The 26,934-nt window shown below is 42.3% G+C and overlaps 1 protein-coding gene across 2 annotated transcripts in view; it reads left to right on the top strand.

Annotated features, from left to right (window-relative positions):
* HIVEP1 (HIVEP zinc finger 1) overlaps positions 1 to 26,934 on the top strand; it is a 271,867-nt gene that overhangs the window by 29,938 nt on the left and 214,995 nt on the right. Inside the window, exons 1-2 of one of the 2 annotated variants that reach the window (XM_073589978.1) lie at positions 23,345 to 23,541; positions 23,787 to 23,932. In XM_073589978.1, the coding sequence (XP_073446079.1) occupies positions 23,893 to 23,932 (40 nt within the window). In that variant the 5' untranslated portion in view covers positions 23,345 to 23,541; positions 23,787 to 23,892. Of the gene's footprint in view, positions 1 to 23,344; positions 23,542 to 23,786; positions 23,933 to 26,934 lie in introns of those variants that run through there. The other variant, XM_073589977.1, reaches the window with a different exon arrangement.

The raw sequence follows: 26,934 nt of genomic DNA, 5'->3' as shown, positions 1-26,934 counted from the left end.
CCAGGCCCAGCAGGTTTCATGCATTTGTCCTATTCTATTTAATATGACACATGTACTATACTTGCTAGACATCAGTAGCTGTGCAGCAATGTCGCGCCACAATTAGTCAGATCAATATAATTTTATTTTAATCTGCTTGTTAGCTTATGCTGTGGATGTCTGTGTGCATTTCAAACTTTGCATTGCAATTGGTGAAATAGTGTGGTTTACCTGTCCTGCACCATTTTCCCAGTGAAATCTTCAGCTGTATTTGCGGCTGCAGATTTCACTGCTTAAGGTCTTTAGCGGCGATGACCCATTGGAGCGTACCCCTTTGAAAACTTATCAAATTTACATGGCCAAAGGGTTTCAGCTGTATTACAGCTGCATTTTTATGGCTTCTTTGCCTTTTGGTTACTGTTCCATGTGCCATCCCATCCTTATAAGGGTATGGTCACAATCTAGAGCTCTTAAATTGAGAAACATTTGTTTTGGCTGCATTCAATTTGTATGGGACAAGAGCCGCATATCAACTCTTTTTGTCTTTAAATATGAGCTAATTTGCAATTCTAAAGCTGTGATTTTTACATTTAGCAGCCACTATGGGTAATAACATTTGATTTTTGGGGGTGCCAAGTGTCGGACCCCCAACAATCTGATATTGATGACCTATTTTTAAAATTTGGTCATAAATATAGGCTCAGACTACCGCCAATATATGGACTTCACATTAAGGCTTGGGTCATACAACCATAGATTCTCTGATCCAAGAGAATCTGGTCAATTATGCTAATGATTCTCTGATCAGACTATGAGCAGAATGTGATCCGTTTCTCTCAGATGTGAGAATCTGAGCTCACGGTTAGGAGAGGATGGAGAACAAAATTTCTCCATCTTTTACATTCTGTGAATCCACGGAAATCTGACTGCACTCAGATATCATCCAAGTGTAGTTCAAAGATTGCCACACACCCCTATAAACTTGAATGGGAGAGTTTTGTTCAATTTATGTTTCAAATCGCAGAATGCTTACATTTTTTTCATTCTGAATTGAAATGAGAAAAGAAAACATTGATCAGCACTGCCCCATTACTGTCATGGCAGTGACTCGCAGGCCTCTCTAATCCACTTTACTCACCATGTGGTTTCTACTAATGCCAAGTAGTCCCGCTGATTCTGCTTTGGTCGTGGTCTGTCTCTACAGGAATTTATCATTACTGTGTCCTGCAGAGATTAGGTTCCTTGGCCTATCCCATGGCAGCAGCGCCTTTTGTCTCGCCCTTTCTGTACCTCGCACCTGTGCCTCTGACCCTTTGGTCAGCTGCTGCACATCCTGGGACTGCCTTGGAATGGTACACGGTGACAACATTCTGTCAATCTGCAAGTGCTCCGGTGCTGCATCACCCCAATCCCAAAAAACAGTTTCTCTTGAAGATATATGCCTCCTCTATCAGTCTTGGGGCAGTGCTCCTGCAAAGAACCTCTTCATGTAAGTCTGTCACTTGCGTTATTTTTTTCTCCAAGCTGTTTTCGCTGGCTGAGCCTCTCTCCAAGGGTTGTAACACCATTTGGGTCATGGTGGATCGGTTCTTTAAAGGGAACCTGTCACCACATTTTTTGCCTACTAGGTAAACATATCATTTAATTGAGTGTCAGCTATGCATTACACAACTAGTTCTGAAACCCCCTGAGTACTCATGTATTGCCCATAAAATTCTTTTTTTTTTTTTTTTTGTCCCGCGCTGTATGGTAATTTGTTCGGTCCATGGGCGTTGCCTCTATCCTGTCACTCCACCCCTCCTCGGCTTGCTGTATGCATTCTTCCCTGTGATCGCAGATTGTGTACATATTTAGCACGTGCACATTGAAATGTGACCTCGCGTATGCGCAGTATGCTTTGCCCAACTGAGGGCAAAGCTGAAAATCAGTAGTGCCCATGCGGACCGAAGAGATTAACATATAGCCCGGGAAAAATAAAAAAGTTTTTATGGATGATACATTGGGAGTCAGGGGGTTTCAGAACGAGTTGTGGAACGCAAAGCTGACAATTAAATGATATTTTTACCTAGTAGGCCAAAAAAGTGGTGACAGTTTCCCTTTAAGTTGGCTCACTTCATACCCCCTAGGTGGTCTTCCCTCCGCTTTTAAGCTTGCCACACAGTTTTTCCAGCATGTATTTTGTCTCCACAGTCATCCCTTCCACATAATCTCTGGATTGTGGAGGGCCCTGTGCAAGCTGCTGAATATCCAGCTGGACTTCTCTTCCGCATACCATTCGCAGACCAATGGGTAAGTACAATGGGTAAATCAGATCCTCAAGAGCTACCTTTGCCACTTTGTCTCTGCCCATCAGGATAATTGGGTGCAACTACTCTGCTTGGTGGACTTTTCCTACAACAATCACGTTAGAGTCTTTTGGAGCATCTCTATTCTTCGTGGTATATTACCAGCATCCTCAAGTGCCCTCTCCTATGTCTGCTTCCTCTGGTTTACCAGCGGCTGATTTATCTTATGATGAATTCCTTCAGATCTGGCGGCAAACCCAGTCCTCCCTCCTTAAGGCCATGTCCAGACAAGAAGAGGTTTGCCCCGCTCAGTATCACCTTGGAATTAGTCTGGTTACCGTCTCTGAACATTCGCCTAAAGGTGCCTTCTTAAAAGTTTGCTTCTCGGTACCTTGAACCATTCAGGATTCCCGGGCAAAACAACCCAGTGCTCTCTAAACTTCAGCTGCCACGCAATCGTCAGATCCCAAATGCCTTCTACACATCGCTCTTGAAACCAGTAGTCCTAAATAGGTTTTCCAAGGCCCATACTCCTACCCCTACGTCTGTTTCTGGAGGTCCTTCGGATGTGTTTGACTTCAAGGACATCATGGACTCTAAGAAGGTCTGGGGGAAGAGTTCCTACTTGGTTGACTGGAGAGGTTTTGGCCCCAAGGAGAGGTCTTGGGAACCTGCTGAGAGCATCCACTCCCCTGACAGTCTCAAAAGGTTCTTTTGATGGTCTGGCCAAAAAAGGAGGAGGAGTTACTTTCAAGCCTCCCCAGCACTGCTCTACTCACCATGTGGTTTCTCCTTTTGGAAGTGCATTGAGCAGCAGGGTGGTGTACTGGTAAAAGGGAAAAAAACCCAAAAACTTTTAAATCTTCCGCCTGAGCGTAAGTGCGAACTGTGGTAAGTGTGTGACTTGAGATTCAGTGAAGAGGTGTTTGGAAAAGCTATAACAAATACCTGTGTGAGTTGCTGAATTGTAGGTTGCTGAGTACTTTCTACTTGTTCAATTTTTGGGGGGCTTGGGGGCTTGTTTAACCTATTTTTTCTCTCTACAGGGTTAATCTCTTATTTTACTATGTGTTTTTAAGGGTTAACTATATTGCATTTAAATCTTGAGGTGTAACTATATTCACAAGGGGTTAATTAAGGGTGGGAGTTCATAATTAAGGGTTTATAAGGGGCAGCTGGTTGGGGCTCAACTCCCTTTGGAAGTGCATTGAGCAGCAGGGTGGTGTACTGGTAAAAGGTGAAAAAAAAAATCTTTTTGACCTGAGCGTAAGTGCGAAATGTGGTAAGTGTGTGACTTGAGAGTCAGTGACTTTGGATTCAGGGAGTTTCCAAGGGAGGTATTACTGAATTACTGTTATATTTTATTAATACTTTTTACTTATTTTTTGCTTATCTTATTGTCTGGTGCAATCCCCATTAGGATGTGCTCCACTATTGCCAATGCCATCCAGTGCACGTGTTGCCGCATGTATGAAATCCTTAAACAGCCGGTCGAGGGTGCATACTGCTGTGCGAGATGTGAGCACGTTGTACATTTGGAAGCCCAGATACTGGATCTAAATGTGCAGCTGGCAACACTGAGATCCATAGACAATATGGAAAGGAGTCTTCTGCTCACTGAGCAGACGCACAATGGGATAGATGAGGGGGGGGGATGCTAGGTTGGAGCTGCGGGACAATGAAGCAGCTAGCTGGGTGACAGTTAGAAGGCGGGGTAGAGGGAAGAGCACCAGGGAGGCTAGTCCTGATCTGGCACACCCCAATAAGTTTGCTAAAGGGCCTGTCACGCTAAGCGATATCGCTAGCAATATCGCTATAACGTCACTGTTTTTTGTGACGTTACAGCGATATTGCTAGCGATATCGCTATGTCTGATACTTACCTCCGACCGCTCCCCCGCTGGTTATAGCTGATCGCGCGAGAATGTCCTGAGCCGTTTCTCGTCATCAGCTTCCTGCTCCTGCTGTGACGACGAGCGGCGCGTGGACGCGGGCGGGAGGACGTCAGGATCGCCGCGTCTGACAGGTAAGTAGCCACCCCCGACCCCTGCGATGTTGCAGGTGAGATCTGCTTGTGTGGCAGCTCACTAACGACCACTTAGCGATGTACCAGCGATCCTGACCGCGTCATATCGCTAGTCGGGATCGCTGGTACATCGCTAAGTGTGACAGTACCTTTAGTTTGCAGATGAGGGGAGTGTTAGTGCAAGAGTAGCACTGCTGCAGCAAGGCATGTCCTCTGAAAGCCGGAGGAGTGTCTGCTCCAGTAAGGGGGGAAATAGGAGAGCAGGGCAGGCCAGACAGGTTCTGGTAGTGGGAAACTCTATTAGGGGAACAGATAGGGCAATCTGTTACAAAGACAGGGATCGTCGAACGGTGTGCTGCCTACCTGGCGCTCGAGTCCGACACATCGCTGATCGGGTTGATAGATTACTGGGAGGGGCTGGTGAGGATCCAGCGGTCATGGTGCACATTGGCACAAATGACAAAGTTAGAGGTAGGTTGAAGGTCCTTAAAGATGATTTCAGGGAACTAGGCTGTAAGCTTAAAAGCAAGGACCTCCAAGGTGGTATTTTCGGAAATCCTTCCTATACCACGTGCCATGCCAGAGAGGCAACGGGAGATTAGGGAGGTTAATAAGTGGCTCAGGAATTGGTGTAGGAAGGAGGGGTTTGGGTTCCTGCAGAACTGGGCCGACTTCTCAGTTGGCTACAGGTTCTACGCTAGGGACGGGCTGCACCTCAATGGGGAGGGTGCAGCTGTGCTGGTGGATAAAATGGCTAGAAGGTTGGAGGAGTGTTTAAACTAGGGACAGGGGGAGGGTATTCCTTCTATAGGAGGGGAAGATGGTGCAGATGGAGACCTGGGTACAAATAATGAAATTGGGGGTGGGGGTGGCATGAGGGGTGGGGTTAGAACAGTTAATAATTTAAGAAAGAATAGAGGTACAGAGAGATACATAAAGTGCATGTATACTAATGCCAGAAGCCTCGCCAACAAAATGGAGGAATTGGAGTTAATGTTGTTGGAACATAATTATGACATGGTGGGGATATCTGAGACATGGCTGGACGAGAGCCATGGCTGGACGAGAGCCATGACTGGGCGGTTAATTTACCGGGCTATAGTCTGTTTAGAAATGACCGTACAAATGAGGGGGAGGCATGTGTTTATATGTAAAATCATCCTTAAAACCCATCCTGCGTGTTAATATATATGAATCTAATGAAAATGTAGAGTCCCTGTGGGTAGAGATAAGGGGAGGGGGGAAAATAATAAATTACTGATAGGGGTTTGTTATAAGTCTCCAAAAATAATGGAAGCAACAGAGAATATCCTCATAAAGCAAATAGATGAAGCTGCGACTCAAGGAGAAGTCATTATTATGGGGGACTTCAACTACCCTGAAATACTTTGGTGAACCGAAACCTGTAGTTCCAGCAAAGGTAATAGGTTTTTGACAACTATGAGAGACAATTACCTTTCACAACTGGTTCAGGACCCAACAAGAGGGGGGGCACTGCTAGACCTAATATTAACCAACAGGCCAGACCGCATATCAAATGTAAGGGTTGAGGGTCACTTGGGTAATAGTGATTACAAATTAATAAGTTTTCATGTATCCTTTAATAAGATGTGTAGTAGAGGGGTTACAAGGACACTAAACTTCAGGAAAGCAAATTTCCAACGGATGAGAGATGATCTTGGTGCAATTAACTGGGACGATATCCTGAGACATAAAAGTACACAAAGAAAATGGGAGACGTTTATTAGCATCCTGAATAGGACCTGTGCACAATATATACCGTATGGGAATAAACATGCGAGAAATAGGAGGAAACCACTATGGCCAAATAGAGCTGTAAGGGGTGCAATAAGAGATAAGAATAAAGCATTTAGAGAATTAAAGCAAGTAGGTAGTGATGAGGCATTAACTAAATACAGAAGATTAAATAAATTCTGTAAAAAGCAAATCAAGACAGCAAAGATTGAGACAGAGAGACTCATTGCCAGAGAAAGTAAAAATAATCCCCAAATATTCTTTAACTACATAAAAAGTAAGAAACTAAAAAATGATAGTGTTGGTCCCCTTAAAAATATTCTGGGTGAAATGGTGGATGAGGAAAAAGCCAATATGCTAAATGACTTTTTTTCAACAGTATTTACACAAGAAAATCCCATGACGGATAACATGATCAGGGATAAAAATTCTCCATTAAATGTCACCTGCTTAACCCAGCAGGAAGTACAGCGGCATCTAAAAATCACTAAAATTGACAAATCCCCGGGCCCGGATGGGATACACCCCCGAGTACTGCAGGAATTAAGCACAGTCATAGATAGACCATTATTTTTAATCTTTAAAGATTCCATAATAACAGGGTCTGTACCACAGGACTGGCGTATAGCAATTGTGGTGCCAATATTCAAAAAGGGGACAAAAACTGAACTTGGAAATTATAGGCCAGTAAGTTTAACCTCAACTGTGGGTAAAATCCTGGAGGGTTTTCTAAGAGATACTATACTGGAGTATCTGGAGAAGAATAACCTCATGACCCAATATCAACATGGGTTTACAAGGGACCGTTCCTGTCAGACTAATCTGATAAGCTTTTATGAAGAGGTAAGTTCCGGACTGGACCAAGAGAATGTAGTGGATGTGGTGTACATGGACTTTTCAAAAGCTTTTGATACGGTGCCACACAAAAGGTTGATACATAAAATGAGAACAATGGGATTAGGGGTAAATATGTGTAGGTGGGTTAAGAGCTGGCTCAGGGATAGGAAACAAAGGGTGGTTATTAATGGAGCACACTCGGACTGGGTCACGATTAGCAGTGGGGTACCACAGGGGTCAGTTTTGGGCCCGCTTCTTTTTAACATATTTATTAATGACCTTGTAGGGGGCATAGAGAGTAGAATTTCAATATTTGCAGATGACACTAAACTCTGCAGGGTAATCAATACAGAGGAGGACAATTTTATATTACAGGAGGATTTATGTAAACTAGAAGCTTGGGCTGATAAATGGCAAATGAGCTTTAATGGGGATAAATGTAAGGTCATTCACTTGGGTAGAACGAACAAGATGTATAATTATGTGCTTAATTGTAAAACACTGGGCAAAACTGTCACTGAAAAAGACCTGGATGTATGGGTGGACGACAAACTCACCTTTAGTGGGCAGTGTCAGGCAGCTGCTGCAAAGGCAAATAAAATAATGGGATGCATTAAAAGAGGCATAGATGCTCATGAGGAGAACATAATTTTACCTCTATATAAGTCAATAGTGCGACCACACTTAGAATACTGTGTACAGTTCTGGTCTCCGATGTATAAGAAAGACATAGCTGAACTGGAGTGGGTGAAGAGAAGAGCGACCAAGGTTATTAGGGAACTAGGGGGTCCGCAATACCAAGACAGGTTATTACACTTGGGGTTTATAGTTTGGAGAATCGAAGGCTTAGGGGTGATCTTATTACAATGTATAAATATATGCGGGGACCTTTCTAATGATCTTTTTACTCTTAGACCTGTGACGGGGACAAGGGGGCATCCTCTACGTCTGGAGGAAAGAAGGTTTAAGCATACTCACAGACGCGGATTCTTTACTGTAAGAGCAGTGAGACTATGGAACTCTCTGCCATATGATGTTGTAATGAGTGATTCCCTACTAAAATTTAAGAAGGGACTGGATGCCTTTCTAGAAAATTATAATATTACAGGGTATATACACTAGTTTCCTTAATATTGCGTTGATCCAGGGAGCTAGTCTGATTGCTGTATGTGGAGTCGGGAAGGAATTTTTTCCCCCAATGTGAAGCTTAGGCCTGTTTCACACTTCAGTTTTTTTGTGTCAGTTAAAATCCGCCAAAATGGCGGAAAGCGGATCCGTTGCTAACTGATGTGAACGGATGCCACCGGATCCGTTTTTTTGACGGATCCGATGAATGAAGAATTTTAAAGGAACTGCTGCCCGAGAGAGAGAGAGAGAGAGAGAATTTTTTCTGTCCACCAGAAATGATTTCAGGGTTAAATTTCCGGCTGACTTCATTCCTCCGGGCATGCGCACTATAAAAATGCGGATCCTGCAGCAAAAAAAAGTTGCATGGTCCATCCAGGCATCTCGGCGGACGCAAAAAAATTGATGGATCCGCAAAAAACGGATCCAACGGATGGCCATCCGTCAAGATCCACCGGTTATGCAAATCAATGGGGAAAAAAATGGATCCGCCAAAAAAATGGCAGATCCGTTTTTTTGCAAAAACGGCGGATTTTGACTAATGGTCAAAAACGGAAGTGTCAAACGGGCCTTACTCAACATGTTAGGGCAGGTTAGGATAGGATATGGGTTGAACTAGATGGACTTAAAGTCTCCCTTCAACCTTAATAACTATGTTACTATGTCTACCCATCCTGCCGAGCCTGCTTCATACAGCACTGGTGCACCTACATGTGACTTCCATCTAGCCTTAGTAGGCGCATAGTCAATCTCATCAGAAATTAATCCCTACTGTGTCCTGCAGATATTCGGTTCCCCGGCATATTTTATGCCAGCAGGGCTTAAAATTGACAGCGCCTCTTAGCAATTCTCACCTAAACGTTGGTTCCTGTTGTGGAACCCGTTCATGCATTCCACCATTGACTGAATCTTGTTAACGACCCAGCCTGTTTAGCTGTTCTGTCTGACCTCTCTTCTCCTGACCTCGACTACATGGATAAAAACCTGTGCTGCTGGCCCCAACCTCGGACCATCTGGCTACGAGTCTCTCTTCCTTCTGTACCTCACACCTGTGCCTCTGACCCTCCAGTCAGCTGCTGCAGATTCAGGGACTGCCTTGCAGTGGAACCTAGTGACTACCAGCAGCAATGCTCAACCTCACCATCAGAGGCTGTAGCAAACACCTGGTAGTCACTTAATTTAACCCTTCCTAGGTAAGCTCTGCCCGTGGCGCAGTGGGTCAACACCCACCAGCATTGCAATTACATATCATTGGTCCGAGTACGATCCGATAAAAAGTCAGATAGCATTTGTCTGATTCATACAGTGATGTGAGCGAGCCTTAATAGTAAGTAATCCCATTTTGTATTGTGACGTACATGCAATGCACATAGTGGGTGCTGATGTATAGAGTAAGTTCAGGAGCTTAGCCCGTACCATAAGTGTTAGATGCCGGTCATGTTATACAGCAAGGATCTGCCTATAACTGTAGAATAGAATCAATTAAACCTACAACCAGTCCTACAAGTAGCAAGCTCTTATATGGCTTTGTCGATTAAAAAATAAAAAGGGTGTTAAGATGCGCAAAAATAAAAATTGGTCTGTCAGCATGAACTCTTGTCAGAAGGATTTCCCCCCCCCCTCAACTATTTACATGAGCATGTAGCGCTTTCAAAGACCAATACAATACCCTTTACATGGCCAGTCAGTTCCTTCATTACGGAGAAATCCACGTTTGAATTAATATACAAATGAGGCTGAAGAGCTATTGTAGATCTGAAGCCTTTGTCATTCAAGCTCCATTCCCTGGCTTGTGCAGCTGCCTTCCGCAAAGGAGCAGTCAGTCAAGCAGGAGAAGTTGGCAATAGAGCTGGAGTGACAAAGGCCTGAGATCTATAAATAGTTGTTTAGCCTCATTTGCATATCAATTCAAATGCTCAAATTTCTCCGTAATGGCGAAATTGATGGGCTATGTATTATTGGTATTGTTTTCGAAAAACAAGAAATCATGCTAGCGCTCAGTTAAGAAAGAGTAAGTGTATGAGAGTCCTCATGCTGGTCCACCTTCTCCAGCCAGTGGTGCCCTGCTTCCCCACATACAGTAATATAAGAGCACTCTGTATTGCTTTGCAGCAGTGTGCCAATGCTGACTGGGATGCTTCCTCTCATGGCTGCAGTTTTCTTTTCTCTCATTGGTGGGAATGGGAAGTCAAAGGTGTCGCCTGTACCGTTCATGGAGGAGTAGGAGGAGCATTCCTTTAAACAACCTATGAACTTTTGTCAGTTGACACACTGAATGCTCTTTTTAGCGCATGCACTTTGAGTTGCACTAAGTGGGAAGTCTTGAAAAGCTGCACACTGCTGCCAAGATGTGAAAGACAAACTGCTTTTGCTTGAGACATCTAGGAAGGAATTTCTTAAAGGTATAATCAAGAAAATTGCTAGGAAATATTGGATATTGTTGCAAACCCTATGTTTAGTAATAATAATTTTTTACTTTTTCCTACTTTTCAATGACTCATGGGCCGGTGCATTCACTAATTTCTATCTGAATATATTATTATTTGGCTCTCTGGTGCACACACAGACTGAGATGCTTTTAATTTATTAAGAGGTTGTGACTCTTATAAAAAATCTTCTTAGGTATATCTTCCACTGGCCATCTTGATATTGAGACACCAGTCTTAACACTCAAGGGGGAATGTATTATCTTCATCCCTTTATGCACACAATTTAGTACCTGTTCTTGTTATGATGTCCTTGCATTCTTTGATTTGTGCCTTGATTTTGCATTCAATTTGATTCAGATGCTAGCAAGTCAATGCATGGACCAGACACAAATGTACCTGTAACAATGTTGCAGCAGTTCATTGAGAGCACATCATACAGCTTCTCCAATTCGTATTTATAATATGATGGCATGATACAGTTGTGGGCAATTAATTTTCCCGAGGGGCCACATGAAAGACCATGACTGTTGTGCAGGACTGAACCAATAGCTTGAAATTAATTCTACTCAATATTAATTTATTATTAATTGTATCACTTAATATTGAGCAGAATTAAGTATGCTGACACTCCCCTCTATATATCTTTGAACCCAAGTACAGCCCCTTCTGTATATTGTACAACCCCTGGCAAAAATTCTGGAATCACCGGCCTTGTAGGATGTTCATTCAGTTGTTTAATTTTGTAGGAAAAAATCAGATCCCAGACATGGCCAAAACTAAAGTCAATTCAAATGGCAACTTTCTGGCTTTAAGAAACACTAAAAGAAATCAAGAACAAAAAATGTGGTAGTCAGTAATGGTTATTTTTTTAAACCAAGCATAGGGAAAAAATTATGGAATCACTCAATTCTGAGGAAAAAAATTATGGAATCATGAAAAACAAACCAACAAAAACACTCCAACACATCACTAGTATTTTGTTGCACCACCTCTGGCTTTTATAACCGCTTGCAGTCTCTGGGGCATGGACTTAATGAGTGTCAAACAGTACTCTTTATCAATCTGGCTCCAACTTTCTCTGATTGCTGTTTCCAGATCAGCTTTGCAGGTTGGAGCCTTGTCATGGACCATTTTCTTCAACTTCCACTAAAGATTTTCAATTGGATTGAGATCCTGACTATTTGCAGGCCATGACATTGACCTTATGTCTTTTTTCAAGGAATGTTTTCACAGTTTTTGCTCTATGGCAGGAGGCATTATCTTGAAAAATTATTTCATCATCCCCAAACATCCTTTCAATTGATGGGATAAGAAAAGTGTCCAAAATATCAACATAAACTTGTGAATTTATTTTAGATGTAATGACAGCCATCTCCCCAGTGCCTTTACCCGATATGCAGCCCCATATCATCAATGACTGTGGATATTTGCATGTTCTCTTCAGGCAGTCGTCTTTATAAATCTCATTGGAATGTCACCAAACAAAAGTTCCAGCATCATCACCTTGCCCAATGCAGATTCGCGATTCATCACTGAATATGACTTTCATCCAGTCATCCTCAGTCCACGATTGCTTTTCCTTAGCCATCATTAACCTTGTTGTTTTCTGTTTAGGTGTTAATGATGGCTTTCGCTTAGCTTTTCTGTATGTAAATCCCATTTCCTTTAGGCGGTTTCTTACATTTCGGTCACAGACGTTGATTCCAGTTTCCTCCTATTCGTTCCTCATTTGTTTTGTTGTACATTTCCTGTTTTGGAGACATATTGCTTTAAGATTCCGGTCTTGACGCTTTGATGTCTTCCTTGGTCTACCAGTATGCTTGCCTTTAACAACCAACATCTTTTGCAACATTGCGTGATGATTTACCCTCTTTTAAAAGTTTGATAATTCTCTCCTTTGTTTCAATTGACATCTCTCGTGTTGGAGCCATGATTCATGTCAGTCCACTTGGTGCAACAGCTCTCCAAGGTGTGCTTACTCCTTTTTAGATGCAGACTAATGAGCAGATCTAATTTGATGCAGGTGTTGGTTTTGGGAATGAAAATTTACAGGGTGATTCCATAATTTTTTCCCTATTCTTGGTTTAAAAAAAGTAACCATTACTGACTACCGCATTTTTTGTTCTTGATTTTTGTTAAAGCCAGAAAGTTGCCATTTGAATTGACTGTAGTTTTGTGCCATGTCTGTGATCTGCTTTTTTACTACAAAATTAAACAGCTGAATGAACATCCTCCAAGGCCGGTGATTCCATAATTTTTTCCAGGGGTTGTATGAGCCCCACACGGCCTCCCCATGTACAGCATGAGCCCCACACGGCCTCCCCATGTACAGCATGAGCCCCACACGGCCTCACCATGTACAGCATGTCCCACACGGCCTCCCCATGTGCTGTCTGTCACAATAAAAGGGTTACTTTAGACAGCAAAATCTCATCATGCACTAATTTGTCCTCACTTAAATGTGAACACCTTATTAACCCTCTCTCAGGAGGGGATTGACCATGACACAAAGACTAGGCATACTTATATAATGGAAAGGTCTCACCATGTGGAAGGAACTCAGTCATTCAGACCCTTCAGTCATACCCTTTTTTGAGATTTTGCTGTCTAAAGTAACCCTTTTATTGTAAGAACCTCCAGATTTATTTGAGTAAGGGGGTAAGGGTTTTCTAGACTGGTGTGCAGTCTACTTTGATGTATTAGGGTCTGCTGTACTGGTCAGGTTGCACCTATAGTACCATAGCAACGACTTGATTGGGCAACAATTGTAAAAACAGTCCCTCTAATTTGCTATGTTTTGGTCGTTGGTTTATGCAACATTGTGAAGCCGACACAGGCCTGGTGTTTAAACTGCAGCATTATGATACTGGGCATTATTTTGGATCATCCCCATGTGGTAAAATCTGTTTTACCAGTTTTTGATCACTAGCAGCTATGTATCTGATTTTATGCAGTTTGGAATACATTTTTGAATTTTACTCTTGGAGCTGGATGTTCTTTTTCTTCTTGGAATTTCATAATTGGATGTTTGGCAGAGACGTGTCCGTGCTCAGAGACATTATCGAGTTCATAAGAATTAAAGGAAAGGTGAGCTGAATCCCTTCAATTTCATATCAGCTCTGCAGAGATAGGGAAACGTGGCAGAGACTGCACAATTCCTGGGGAGGTTGTACAACGGATGTGTGAATGCCGGCTACCTCACTGTAGACACTAAGCTGAAGTCAATGGCACAACTATAATCAAATGCAACTGGTGTTAAGAAAGGGGCAAAATCTGATGAAAACTGCAGATATAATCGACCTGTATAGGTTGAGACCTCTGTTGGCTCAGGCTAGCTGATAAGTTTTGAGTGCTGGGAGACTTACAGTAGTAAAAATCCCAAAAACAAAAAAGGGCAAATAGTTTATACAACCCAGGAATCATCTACTTGATTCTAAGTTCTCTCTTTGTAATAATTGCCAGATTGGTTCTGGTTTCCATCTTTCCACCAGCCTTGACTTATTGACTTATTTTGTTATTGTTTTACTGCAGTGCGTTTGGATAATTTAGTTGTGTCAGGTTTTACAATTTGTTTTGGTGAAGTCATCAGTCATGTAGCTTGCAGTCTGTGTGGCTTTTGTAGCTCCGTGTCAGCGATATTCTCTCTGGCTGTGTGAAAGTTTTCTCAGTACATTTTCAAAACTCGTATATCAGTGTCAGCAGTATGAAAGCAGTCTAGAATGATAAATTCACAAACAACAGTAACTTGCAGGCACGTTAACGAAACATTCGATTTCCGACATTTCATCGGGAGAAATGTTTAAATTTTTACCAGTAGTTAGTGTAAAAAGCTTATGTGTTCATACTGAAATTCAAAGGCTATGTGCACTTTTGTGAACCAATGTTACTATTTCTCCATTGTTTTGCGTAAGTGTGGTTAGATCAGTATTGTGTATGAGCCTCTTCATATCACCCAAAAGTTTACATAGACCACCAGTATTAATTTAGGCCCCAGATCAGACACTAATAATTATAGATTCCAGACTAAATGCAGACTTCAGACTGCAAAATAAAGCCACATCACAAGCTAAAATAAATGTAAGTCCCAGAATAAAATAAGACACCAATAAGTCTCAGACCCCACATTACAATTAGCCCTTTCTCATACAGGGCTCATCCCTCCTCAGCTCTTTTTGAGGTTGTATTTGGTGTTGCCTATAAATGAATAAAACTGTATACTGTAAGACAAGATGATGCAAGGCTAGGTGCACACTAGTCTTTTACTGAAATATATTGTAATGTTGCCATAGATGACCATTCACCATGCAGAGACCAAAGTGTGTGCTTTCGGCATCCTCCTGGCATGCACTGTATTTTTCAGACTTTAATACGCACCTTTTTCCTCAAAAAATTTGGCGGAAAATGGGGGGGTGCATCTTATAGTCCGGATGTATCTGCTTTGACTCTGGGGGTGGGGGAGCGGCACCAGCGGAGGAGCTGGTCACAGGAGGCCAGAACCAGCTGCTGCAGCTAACCCCTGTGCCTGCTGTTAAAAAGAAATGAATAGTCACTGCTCCCCATGCCCGTAGCCGGAGGTGGGAGGGACTATGGGCAGCAGTGAATATTCATCTTTTGTTAATGGCAGGCACACTGTTAGTTGCAGCTGCAATTAAAGAGAACGAACATTCACTGCTCCCCATATATTCTTCCTCTTTAGTAGCTGTCACACATGATCACCCAGCAGCTGCACAAACACAAAATGCAGTTTTTAAATGAAGGTATTTATTATGGGATAAAGAAATCCAAACCTACAGGGCTCTGTGTGAAGATTGCCCTCTAAATCTCATTTCTCGTTGGGCCACCCTTAGCAGCAACAACTGCAATCAAGCGTGTGCGATAACTGGCAAGTCTTTTACAACACTCTGGGGGAATTTTGGCCCACTCATCTTTGATGGAGCCATGAAAACTGATCGTAACTGAGGCAAGTGAGGCCTGCAGTTCTTTGGCTGTTGTGGTTTTTTGTGACCTCTTGGATGAGTCGTCACTGCACTCTTGGGGAAATTTTGGTCTTCTGGCCACTTCTGGCAAGGTTCACCACTGTTCAATGTTTTCACCGTTTGTGGATAATAACTCTCTGTGATTTGCTTGAGAAATGTCTTTTATAACCTTTTCCAGATTGATAGATCTCCATTTCTTTGTTTCTCATTTGTTCAAGAATTTCTTTGGATCACGGCATGATGTCTAGCTTTTGAGAACCTTTTGGTTTACTTCACTTTGTCAGGCAGGTCCTATTTAAGTGTTTTGTTGATTGAGTACGGGTGTGGCAATAATCAGACTTGCGTGTGGCCATGAAATTTGAATTTGTCTTTCCAAAGATGTGATAAACCACACTTAAATTTTGCCCCCCCCCCTTTTTAAATTGCTGTGTCACACAAGGCCCTGTAGGTTTGGATTTCCTTTTTCCTTAAATAACAAAAACCTTGGTTATCTGAAACATTTAAGTGTGACAAACATGCAAAAGAATAGGAAATCAGGAAGGGGGCAAACATTTTTTCACATAACTGTATGTGCCTGATAGTGTGCACAAATGTAGTATGGACCTAGCCTAAGTAATTCCAGATTCAAAATGTGGCAGAGGGTGTCCTCTTTTTGGGGGGGGAGTCTATGGTGTATTATGTAGCCTCCTTTTAAAATTATATATATATAATTTTTTTTTTTTTTCTTTCTGTTCATGAGATTACTGACACTAGATACACAATTAATCTAACATATGTCAGTGGGCAAGGCCCAACTGTACCCTGAAATAGATTACTCGGCAAAGAGAATATACAAGGCTAGATCATCATTTCTCTGGCAACTAATTTTTGCCTCAGCTTCTCTTGAAAGGTTTGTATAGGCTTATTATATTGATAAACTATCCTTGGGTTATGTCATCAATTCCATATCGGTGGGGTCAAACACCCAGTACCCCATTCACCATCCACCAATCAGCCAATCAATAAAAAAGACTCAGACAGAAAAAATCCTTTAGTTGAAATAATGATACAGACTCCTTTTATTTGAAATAAAAATAAAAAGCAGAGTTATGCTCACCTTTATGCGTGATCCACTGAAGCCCATGTCACCTGTGTTAAAAAAAAATAAATAAAAATAAACAACCGTAATACTCACCTTTACACCTAATCCGCCAATGCCCATCTCCCCTGGAAAAGAAGAAAAATAATAAACAACCATATCCCTCATCTGTCCGACGTGAAGATATTTCATACTCCCACAACGATCCGGATGATTTGGAGAGCAGTCACATCAATGACCGCTCTCCCCGCCAGTCGGCTCACACTGACACAGGAGCGTAATCGCTCCTGCAGTGTCTAGCGCTTAGCTTTTGTGAGCCAGTTCACCAGAGTTCATAGCTGATGAATCCCGGTGACCTCACTTACACTGCACTGCTCCTTGCATGAGAACTTTCTCATGCAGCGAGCAGTGTTTTAAGTGAGGTCACTGGACAGGGCACATGAGTTTCCCTGCTCTTCCATTTTTGGAAAATACATACACACTATAAGCTCAAGTTTTTCCTTGTAAAAGCAAATCTATGATAGCCATTGGATGATTAGGAGATATCAGCATTTTTCTGTTATTTCAATTTTATGTGTATATGGGTGTTAAGAGATCTTGTCCGGTGTCCCTCTTTATTGAGTTACCTTAATTATGGTATTTTAACCCCTTCCCGGACTTTGACGCCACATAGGCGCCATGAAAAGTCGCGCCAATATGACCCATGACGCCTATGTGGCGTCATGAATTGATTGCCCTCTGCGGGTCGGGTGACCGGGGTCACTGAAAGGTCACCCAACCTGCACACAGAGGACCCTTCATAGTTAACCCCAAGGGGCGTGGCTTAGCCCCCACGTGCCTACGATCGCTGTGATTGGTTGTTAAAAGTGAAACCGCCAATCGGAGCGATTGTAATATTTCACCAATGAAATTTGGTGAAATATTACAATCCAGCCATGGCCGATGCTGCAATAGCATCTGCCATGGCTGGAGACACCGATCAGACCCCCCCACTGACTGACGGCGCCGATCGGCAGCCGTCACCGACTGACGGCACCGATCGGCAGCCACCGTCATAATCTGCTCCCCTCCCCTCTGCTCCCTCCACCTTCCGATTTCCCCCCCCCTCACCCTCCACCGGGCCTCCGACGTCCCTCTGGCCGTCCCGGTGTCCCGCCGTCTCGGATCATGAGCGCCGCCATCTTGGAAAATGGCGGGCGCATGCGCAGTGCGTCTGCTCGAATCTTCAGCGCTGCAGATTCATTCATTTATTTTGATCACTGTGATAAACTTACAGTGATCAAAATAAAAAAAGTAAATCACTGCCCCCCTTATCACCCCCATATGTAGGGACAAATAATAAAATAAAGAAAATATTTTTATTTTTCCATTAGGGTTGGAATTAGGGTTAGGGTTGGAATTAGGGTTAAGATTAGGGTTAGGGGTGGGTTGGGATTAGGGTTGGGCTTGCGGTTAGGGTTAGGGGTGTGGTAAGGTTTGTGGTTAGGGTTATGATTAGGGTTAGGGGTGTGTGGGGGGTTAGGGTTGGAGTTAGAATTGATGAGTTTCCACTGTTTAATCACATCACGGGGTCTCCAAACGCGACATGGCGCTACCATTTATTCCAGCCAATTTTGCGTTCAAAAAGTCAAACCGTGCTCCCTCCATTCCGAGCCCCGACGTGTGCCCAAACAGTGGTTTACCCCAACATATGGGGTATTAGCGTACTTAGGAAAAATTGCACAATAACTTTGGGGGTCTACTTTCTCCTGTTACCCTTGGGAAAATAAAAAAAAATTGGGGGCTAAAAAATGTGCTCACTACACATCTAGATAAGCTCCTTTATGACCACATATGAGGTATCGGTGTACTCAAGAGAAATTGCCCAACAAATTTTAGGATCCATTTTATCCTGTTGCCCATGTGAAAATGAAAAAATTGATGGTAAAAGAAATTTTTTGTTGGAATAATTAAAATGTCCATTTTTTCCTTCCATGTTGCTTTAGTTCCTGTGAAGCACCTGAAGGGTTAATAATCTTTTGAATGTAGTTTTGAGTAGCTTGAGGGGTGCAGTTTTTAGAATGGTGTCACTTTTGGGTATTTTCTGACACATAGACCCCTCAATGTGACTTCAAATGTCAGGTGGTCCCTAAAAAAAAAAAAAATGGTTTTGTAAATTTTGTTGTAAAAATGAGAAATCACTGGTCAACTTTTAACCCTTATAACTTCCTAACAAAAGAAAAATTTGTTACCAAAATTGTGCTGATGTAAAGTAGACATGTGGGAAATGTTATTTATTAACTATTTTGTGTCACATAACTCTCTGGTTTAACAGATTCAAAATTCAAAATTTGATTATTGCGAAATTTTCAAAATTTTGGCCAAATTTTTTTTGCAAAAATTATCAACCTAAATTTACCACTAACATGAAGCCCAATATGTCACGTAAAAACAATCTCAGAATCGCTAGGAATGCGCTGAAGCGTTCCTGAGTTATTACCTCATAAAGGGACACTGGTCAGAATTGCAAAAAATGGCCTGGTCATTAAATTCAAAATAGGCTGGGTCATGAAGGGGTTAATATATTCTAATAAACTATATTTTAGTATTAATCGTGATGTTCACTCTGTATATTCAACCAATGATTTTGGGTTGACATATTTCTGTCGATTGTAGGCTGATGAGGGTAGTACTCTCTCATCTGCCGATACCGGTGGTAACCTTTTTACCACCGGTCACAGCTGCTTGCTCACGAGGTCATCTGACATTATGGGAACTACAGCTCTGACAGCGTGGCAAACAAAGGACGTTTGGGCCCCGATTTATCTGAATCTGGTCTGGGTTTGGGTACCGTTTTGGTATTCAAACCAAACTTTTTTTTAGTTGTTCGGCCTGACCCGAACACCAACGGGTTCGCCCATCACTATAAATGATTAAAGTATCGCAGAATTAAGTCTGCTAAAGTTACTAAAAAAAGAGGATTTTTTTGCACCTTGTGCGCAAAGTAAATTTAATTATATTAAATTGGTTAAGCTATGTAACTATTATTAAAAATGTATTTGGTGTTTTAAGGGTTGTTCCCACATTTCCAAGTAATTCCTTGTCCAAAAGAAAGGACCTTCTGATCACTGGGACTCCACTGATACAGAGAACAGAGCATGGCCTCATATGCAGAACAGTGATGGGAATACCATTGTTCTACTCTAGCAGGTTGATAACTTGCTAAAATGGTAATAATAAATAACCCTTTAATGTACAGTTTTGTATAGGTTATATTCATCGATGATACTGTATTTGCAGTGAATGCTTTTGTTAGCTGTGGATGTTTCCTGTAGTGCTACCTAATATTTCTGTAGATAAGTTATATTACGATTGTAATATCATATCAGGTTATGGAACTTCAAAAACGATATTTTTAGTTCTTGTCTATGTAGATCCACTGGGTATGAACATGCATACATACACGAGCTAGGCCTTTTATCCTCTATCAGAACGCAGGAGATATCTTCTACGTTTTAATTCCATCGGATATAAAAGAATAAAGGGTTTTAACAAGCTCCAGTGATCTGCCAAATTCTTTAGTAGAAAGCTAGCATACCAGAAGATGGTGTGTTAATGCCTGGTGCTCCACACTGTCCCTCCCATTCTCCACACTCAGTGCAGAGAGGTGGGAATGAGGCAGTCTCCTCATTGTCCTTGAAAATCATCTTCACATCTGAAATGAAAGCCGCTCAGATCTCTAGCCCATATTTTCTCCCATGGCAGATGACATTAAGTAAGCATAGCCTGATAAATGTGAAAAGGATAGTGATATGCATGCAGATCTCCCCTTGTATAGTTCTAGTGGGTACACAGACTCGTGATGAAACAAAGGAAATCAGCGCTGTTGCGTGCTTGTCAAAAAGGTGACGTCACTTCTTGTGCAACACTGTTTAGTGACATGTCTACCTGACCACACATAACTGTTGCATTGTCTAAAAATGGCCAATTTTTTTTTTTCTTTCTGATTTAACGTTTCAGGAGCCGGACACTAATTTTGTAAATATACCATCATTTATTATATGGTTAGTGTTAAAGGCTTTTTTTCAGAAGAAAGGAATCTCCCTTGAATACACAGCTTTTGACACTATATCACTTTTATACAGTGGTCGATCACCGCAACTCTTGGTCTGCGGGTAGGCAATATGCTTTCCTAGTTACTATGTTGCTTGTGAGTTAAAATACTGGGAACCTTGTTGCGTGATCAGTTTGTGGAAAGCGCTACAAATTTGCATGTTTTACTTACATTTGTGCCTTAAGGCTCAGCTAAAATCCCAAATAATAATTTATTATTATTATTATTATTATTATTATTATTATTATTATTATTATTATTATTATTCTTGTCAAAGTGTTGGGCTCCATTATAAGCCTATGAAGTCTGTCAAGTGCTGCCAGTGTCCACCATGTAAAACCTCTAACTAATTTATCATAGAAACTAAGACGTTGATATGAACAAAGTCTTGCACCAGCCATACATATAAGATGGCTGTTCATCTGACAGCTATCCTTCCAGACTTCTCTGTACACTTTTTAGCTCTCAGCTTTGGCAAATGCTCATGTGTTAGGGCGGCATTGTGGCTCAGTGGTTAGCACTGCAGCCTTGCAGCGCTGGGGTCCTGGGTTCAAATCCCACCAAGGACAACATCTGAAAGGAGTTTATGTTCTTCCCGTGTTTGCATTGGTTTCCTCCGGGTTCTCCGGTTTCCTCCCACATTCCAAAGACATACTGATAGGGAATTTAGATTGTGAGCCCCATCGGGGACAGTGTTGATAATGTATGTAAAATGCTGTGCAAATAAAGGCGCTATATAAATGAGTAAAATAAATAAAATGTGTTGCCCTCAGGGAGAGAGGAGAAAGTCACTGCCAGAAACCTTTGCTAGCGGCTTATCTCCCTTGAAAACAAAAGGATCAGCCTATGAAAACTCCAATGGCTCCAGTCTTCTCTTCCCTGACAATCTGTCAAGGGTGAGTCGAGAGACCCCCATATTCATTATATAGTTGGTCCTGCCAAAATAAAGGCCGGGGCCTTTAGGCTATGTACCCACGTATGCAGAAAAAACGACTCCTTCCCAGGAAAAACGTGCATTTTTTTTGCACGTTTTTTGCTCTTTTTTTATGCGTTTTTTACAGGAGCATCCTCCTGCTCATAGAATATAGTTAGAAATGCGGATTTTTCAGCGAAATTAATGAGCATGCTGCGTTTTTTACCGCGATGCTTTTTTTGCGGAAAAACGCATCAATATGCACAAAAAGTGCGGAATTCATTAAAATGAATGGGATGCTTCTTGTAAGCGCGTTTGCCGGTAAAAACGCTTAAACGCAAAAAACCGCTTACGTGGGTACACGGCCTGAGACATCTTCCACTTACTAATTTCAAAACCAGAAATGATTGAGTCGTCACTTAACGTACAGTGAGCGCAGCCATGTAGTTTACTCCAGCAAGTTAAGATCCCCAGGGGGGCAGTCTGGAAAATACAACAACTAAAAATTAGATTCCGGGGCGGACATATCATTGGTGCAACCTGTGCGGCCGCACAGGTGCCCAGGAGGAGGTAAGGGGGCCATTTCTACCTCAAAAGCATGTGCAATTTAGCATTTTTAGGAACTCTTAGGCTTCCAAGGGCCCAAATATGGTTCTTGCACAGGGGCCCTTTTCTGTCCGTGTCCGCCAGTGATGAGTCTGTAACATTGTGTATGAAGGTGCTATTCTCAGTTTATTATACTGCAAGAACCAGGAGCTGATGACTTGTAAGAAATAATAGCAATGATGCATCTTCCTTGTTTATTTTCCATTCATTACTAAATGTAGACTTTGGATGAGATGGATCTACTGTACGTATCCTGTGGTGTGCTCAGCCTTTGTGCACGTGTGTGATGTGGAAAGCAAGCTGTAAACATGGCTGTCCTATTGTCTGTAAGAGTTACCAGTTTTGGCATTTGTGTGACTGAGGCCCTGGCTCGCATCGTGGAGAGCAGAGAATCTCCCCACCGCCTAATCCTCCTGGGTTCCTGTAAGGCGCTCTATGTTGCACAGGGGTTTCCCCACGCTCCTCCTCCCAGATTCATTCATATTTCCTCACTCTCTTAGCTCCTTCCCCCTTTTGCTGCACATTATTCAGCCATCCTGTATCGCCCCTTGTCTTTTCCAAACTGTCAAGTGCCTGACTCCTGCCTCCTCTGAGCCTCGCTAGATCCAGCCCCCTCATCCCATTAATGTTCCCAGCACTGGTAAAAGCCCACCCTCCTTCAGGCTTCCAGACTGTGCTCATGGCACCCTGCCTTTTCTCAGCACTAACCCTTAAATCCATCCTCAAGTAGAGGGATGAGAATTAACCCGTGCGCGACATTTCCGCTTTTGTAATGCTGGCCTGAAAATAGCTGCCGCAATCTGATGGGTGAAGTGGAAAAACCATCACTTTGTGCAAAGGAGAGCGCATCCCGCTGTCTATTGTCCGCCACCCTTGCAGGTTGTCAGTGCCAAGGCATTTTCCCAGGCACAAAGCTGAGTCCATCGTTGTTGGACACCACACAGCATTTTTCTGCATGCATTTAATCCCTGGGAATTAATATAATTGGCAAAAATAATAAATAATATGGCTAAGCAGTGTGCAGATCACATTTCAGTGTGCTAATGATCTAATTGGCTCCCTCCCCCTCTAGCGCTGGTGCGGAGAGCCTGGTAAGGTCCCTCTTCTGTGTGGAGGTGCATGTGAGCTTTCATTCACAGGCTAGCAAATGTTATCCTTTTCTCTCTCCCTCTCTCCTCTGTCACCCCTTGTCTCCCTACCTCCCCCTTCCTTCCCTCCTCCTCTCCTGCTTTCTCTCTCCCTCCCTCTTTCCCTCCCCAGTATACTTGCTTGCAGTGTTGCAATAGGACGACAAGGCATCCCGATTTGTAAAGCAGGCACATTAGTGGGCTGTGCACATCGCATGTGATTCATAAAACCATGAATGATCCAGAGGCGAGCAGCCAGCGAGATCTTCATGTGCAGGATGATGCTGTTTTGTTTTGCATTGCCCTGAAGGAGGTGTGTGTACTGTATACGTGTGTAAGGCTGCTGGAGTGTTCATTAGAGCCCTCTTCCCTTTTTATTTTCCCTAAACCGCACTATTAGTTTCCATTCTGTCTTTGCTCGTTATGATTTTTGCTAATCAAATGCAGTGCTGTACGTTTCATGGGGTGCGGGAGGGGAGTGAAGTCCCAGACCAGTGCATCCTGGCTCCCCTTTAGTCTTGTCTTCCCTCATGTTGTTTTTCTCCTTCCCTTGCTCAGCTGCTGGATTAACTGGTACACTTGGCGGGTATATGGAGGCTCCTCTCCGCTGGCACCGCTCTCCATTTTTGAGAAGGAAAAAACAGGCTTCAGGAGGAGGAGGATCATGCCTCGGACAAAACAGATCCACCCCAGAAACCTAAGAGGTTAGCAAATGGTTTCTCTGTTTTGATTGTATGCTTGTTTTGGAGGGATGCATCCAGCTGTTTACCTAGTAAAGGTGGCAGTGCGAGGGATGGAGATGCTCTGCAGCATGTCATTGTTTCCTAGCTGCAGTCTTGTCCTGGATAGAGTCATAAGAAGAGCTGGTGATTTTATGTCACGCTTCTCCAGCTGCTTCTCTAAAGGCAGTAAAGTGTTCCATGACCCCCAGATATAGCATGGCGCATCCTTTGTCCTTCTTGAGTTACATGTCAGTGTTTCTCGAATGCTCTCTCTCACATCAAATTATAAGTTTGTGACATCAGCCTCAAGACTTCTATAGAGACACCTTCATCAGGGCCTACAGCATAACCTGTGTTTATAGGCCTTATCCACCAGATTGGAACTAGGGTCAAGTTCAGAAGCAAGGGTCACTCAGTTGATGTCAAGCTTGCAGTGGGATAACTTCATTTTAACCACCTTCATTTCGTAGGGCTTGTACTGTTATTCCTGCATTGTCAAAAGGAACCATTGGAATCTCTCCATGTCAAGTTTGCCAACATTATGATGTGCTGTTTATATTCCTCATTTACAGATTACAGCGATATGAGACTGCCTAGAACTTTACAAAAATTGGCCTTTCCAAGCATATTTTCTGAGTGCAAACACAGCAGGGACATTGTATATTTTTTTTTTCTCTAATTACATAGATAAATCTGCCAACTTTTAATTTGCCTTGTAATTATTGTTTAATGTACAATAATGATTAAGATGCTTATAAACAGTGTAAGACCATTTTTGTGCTGCTGTGTGAAGCTGTAATGTTTCACGTATTGTTGTTTTACTATACGGTGCTAGCTTTTTGTGGCAGCTATACAGCGGGCATCTAACACGTGGTTCATTCTTGATGGCCCTTACCACCGTGGCACTGTACATTGCAGAGGCCTAGTGCATACCAATTGGATTAAAATTGTACAGAGATGCACTATATCACATAAAGATACCTATTTTGGTTTTTGGTAATGCTGTGACCTTGAGCATGTTCTTGAAAGTGACTTCAGTAAATCCAATAGTTATAAAACACTTACAAGCTAAATCGCAAGCAGTGTTCATTTAAAAAAAAATAATTAGTTGCTGCTTAAGAAGGTTGTCCTCTTTTTTTTTTGTAACTTTTGTTACTTCTTAGGCTCCGAGACCCATTAGATGACAAATTGAGCTTTTACTCAATTTGAGTAAAGCGAAGCCTTTCTGCTCTGCTCTGTTGATCATCTGCAGTGGTGACCACACCATTACAGGGCCGCTGTTGTGCAGTGATTGGCTGCAGCAGTTATGTGCTGTATAGGCATGACATCAATAAACATTAGAGAAGACATCCCTAATGTTTATGGCTTGAGGCGTCTTGGGTAAGTTCAGCTTTCTAAGGAGGTGAGTCTCTACTGATCCCACGCGAAGTGGATTTAATTTTTTGTGGAATGGAGTTGTGCTTTTTAGTCTCGGCATGTCAATTCATGCTTTGACACTACCAGCGAATTTCTAGGAATATTGTCTAACTTTTCAGTGCGTTTGTTTTGTATTTAAATGTCCATGAAAGTTTTTGTCTGGTTAACACAAAACCAAACTGGCTCCTGTAGGAATAACTTGCAATGCTGCTTCTTTTCTTCCCACAGATGTATGCAATGATACGAGGCAAAAATGTACATTTACCGCATATTTTTCTTATTGCAGTTCAAAGAGTAAAATCTGTAGCAAATCCGTAACCGAATAAAACGTGCTGTGGAAATGACAACCAGCAAAATGACATTTTTTAAAATATTTTTTACTACACATCTTGGTTATTTCTCCAGGTAAAAAAGTAGTTGACGCTCCAAAAGTCACATGGTCATAAAACAACTTACAAAATTGTACAAACTTGTTTGTCTAATTAGTATTCAGCGGCATCGTGTTACAAACTAACTGTTATGCTTGAGTACAAAAGGAGAAAATTTTCATTTCCGTGAGTGGTACTACCAAAACTCCTAAGCACCATGATGGCTGACATGGTGTTGTACTTGACTCAGATTTTCACTTCACTCTCTCATGTCACCTACGTGCTTCCAAAAACATCTACATAATCTGCTCTTTTGTTATCATTGAAACAGCAAAAAGTGTCTTCACAACTGCAACGCAATACTAATCAGTCTTCCTCTTGGAGCTCATCACTCACACATCCGCTTTTTGCACACGAGTTCTATTCATTTCACGGATAACACTCATACCTATAATAGTGAATGGGGCCGTTCACATGTCTGTGAATTTTCACAAAATCAACATTCCAGAATGCACTGATGAAAATGATTAACAAATATCACTGATGAAACTCTGACTACTTTTCTCATACGAGAATATCACTGACGTCTGAATGAGGCCTTACCAGACTCTTCTGTATCCAATCTATGTTCAAGGCCAAGAGTGATTCCGTAAACTCCAAGTAAACAATACAGAAAAAGAATAAATCTGAGCGGATGGCAACATGTGGATCGCATTTGTAAACAAACCTACTGGGCATGCTCAGGAAAAGTCTCCCTGATTGGTTAAGACTGGAATGCTAGCTGCCACCTCATACTCCAGAGGTTAACATTGGTCAGCATAAACTCCCTCCTCACGTTTGATTGGCTGCAGCGCTAGTCAATATGTATTTCCTCTATTCGTGGGTTAGAAACAATGAGCATGTAACTGGAAATGGGAAATGTCCCTGCTACTAGAGCCAGAGAACAGCGATTGTGGGGGGCCTATAAATATAAAACAATCAAAGTCCCCCATATTAAGTAAGACCTAGTAATAAGGGCTGTACAGCTCAAAATCATCATCTACTAGACCATGGGTGGATCGGAGATCAATAGCATATATTAAATGGCCCAATGGAATCCATCCAACTTGTGCGGAATCACAGTATAAGTAGATCTCATGTGTAAGGCCAGATGCCTAGCAAGAAATGGGAGTAGTGGTATGATTGGCGTAGTTTATACTG

This window comes from Dendrobates tinctorius, unplaced genomic scaffold (assembly GCF_039654945.1).
Source record: "Dendrobates tinctorius isolate UK_male_01 unplaced genomic scaffold, ASM3965494v1 ptg000115l, whole genome shotgun sequence".
NCBI lineage: Eukaryota > Metazoa > Chordata > Amphibia > Anura > Dendrobatidae > Dendrobates > Dendrobates tinctorius.
The sequence above is the reverse complement of the archived record's forward strand: the minus strand, read 5'-3'. Positions and strand labels throughout refer to the sequence as shown.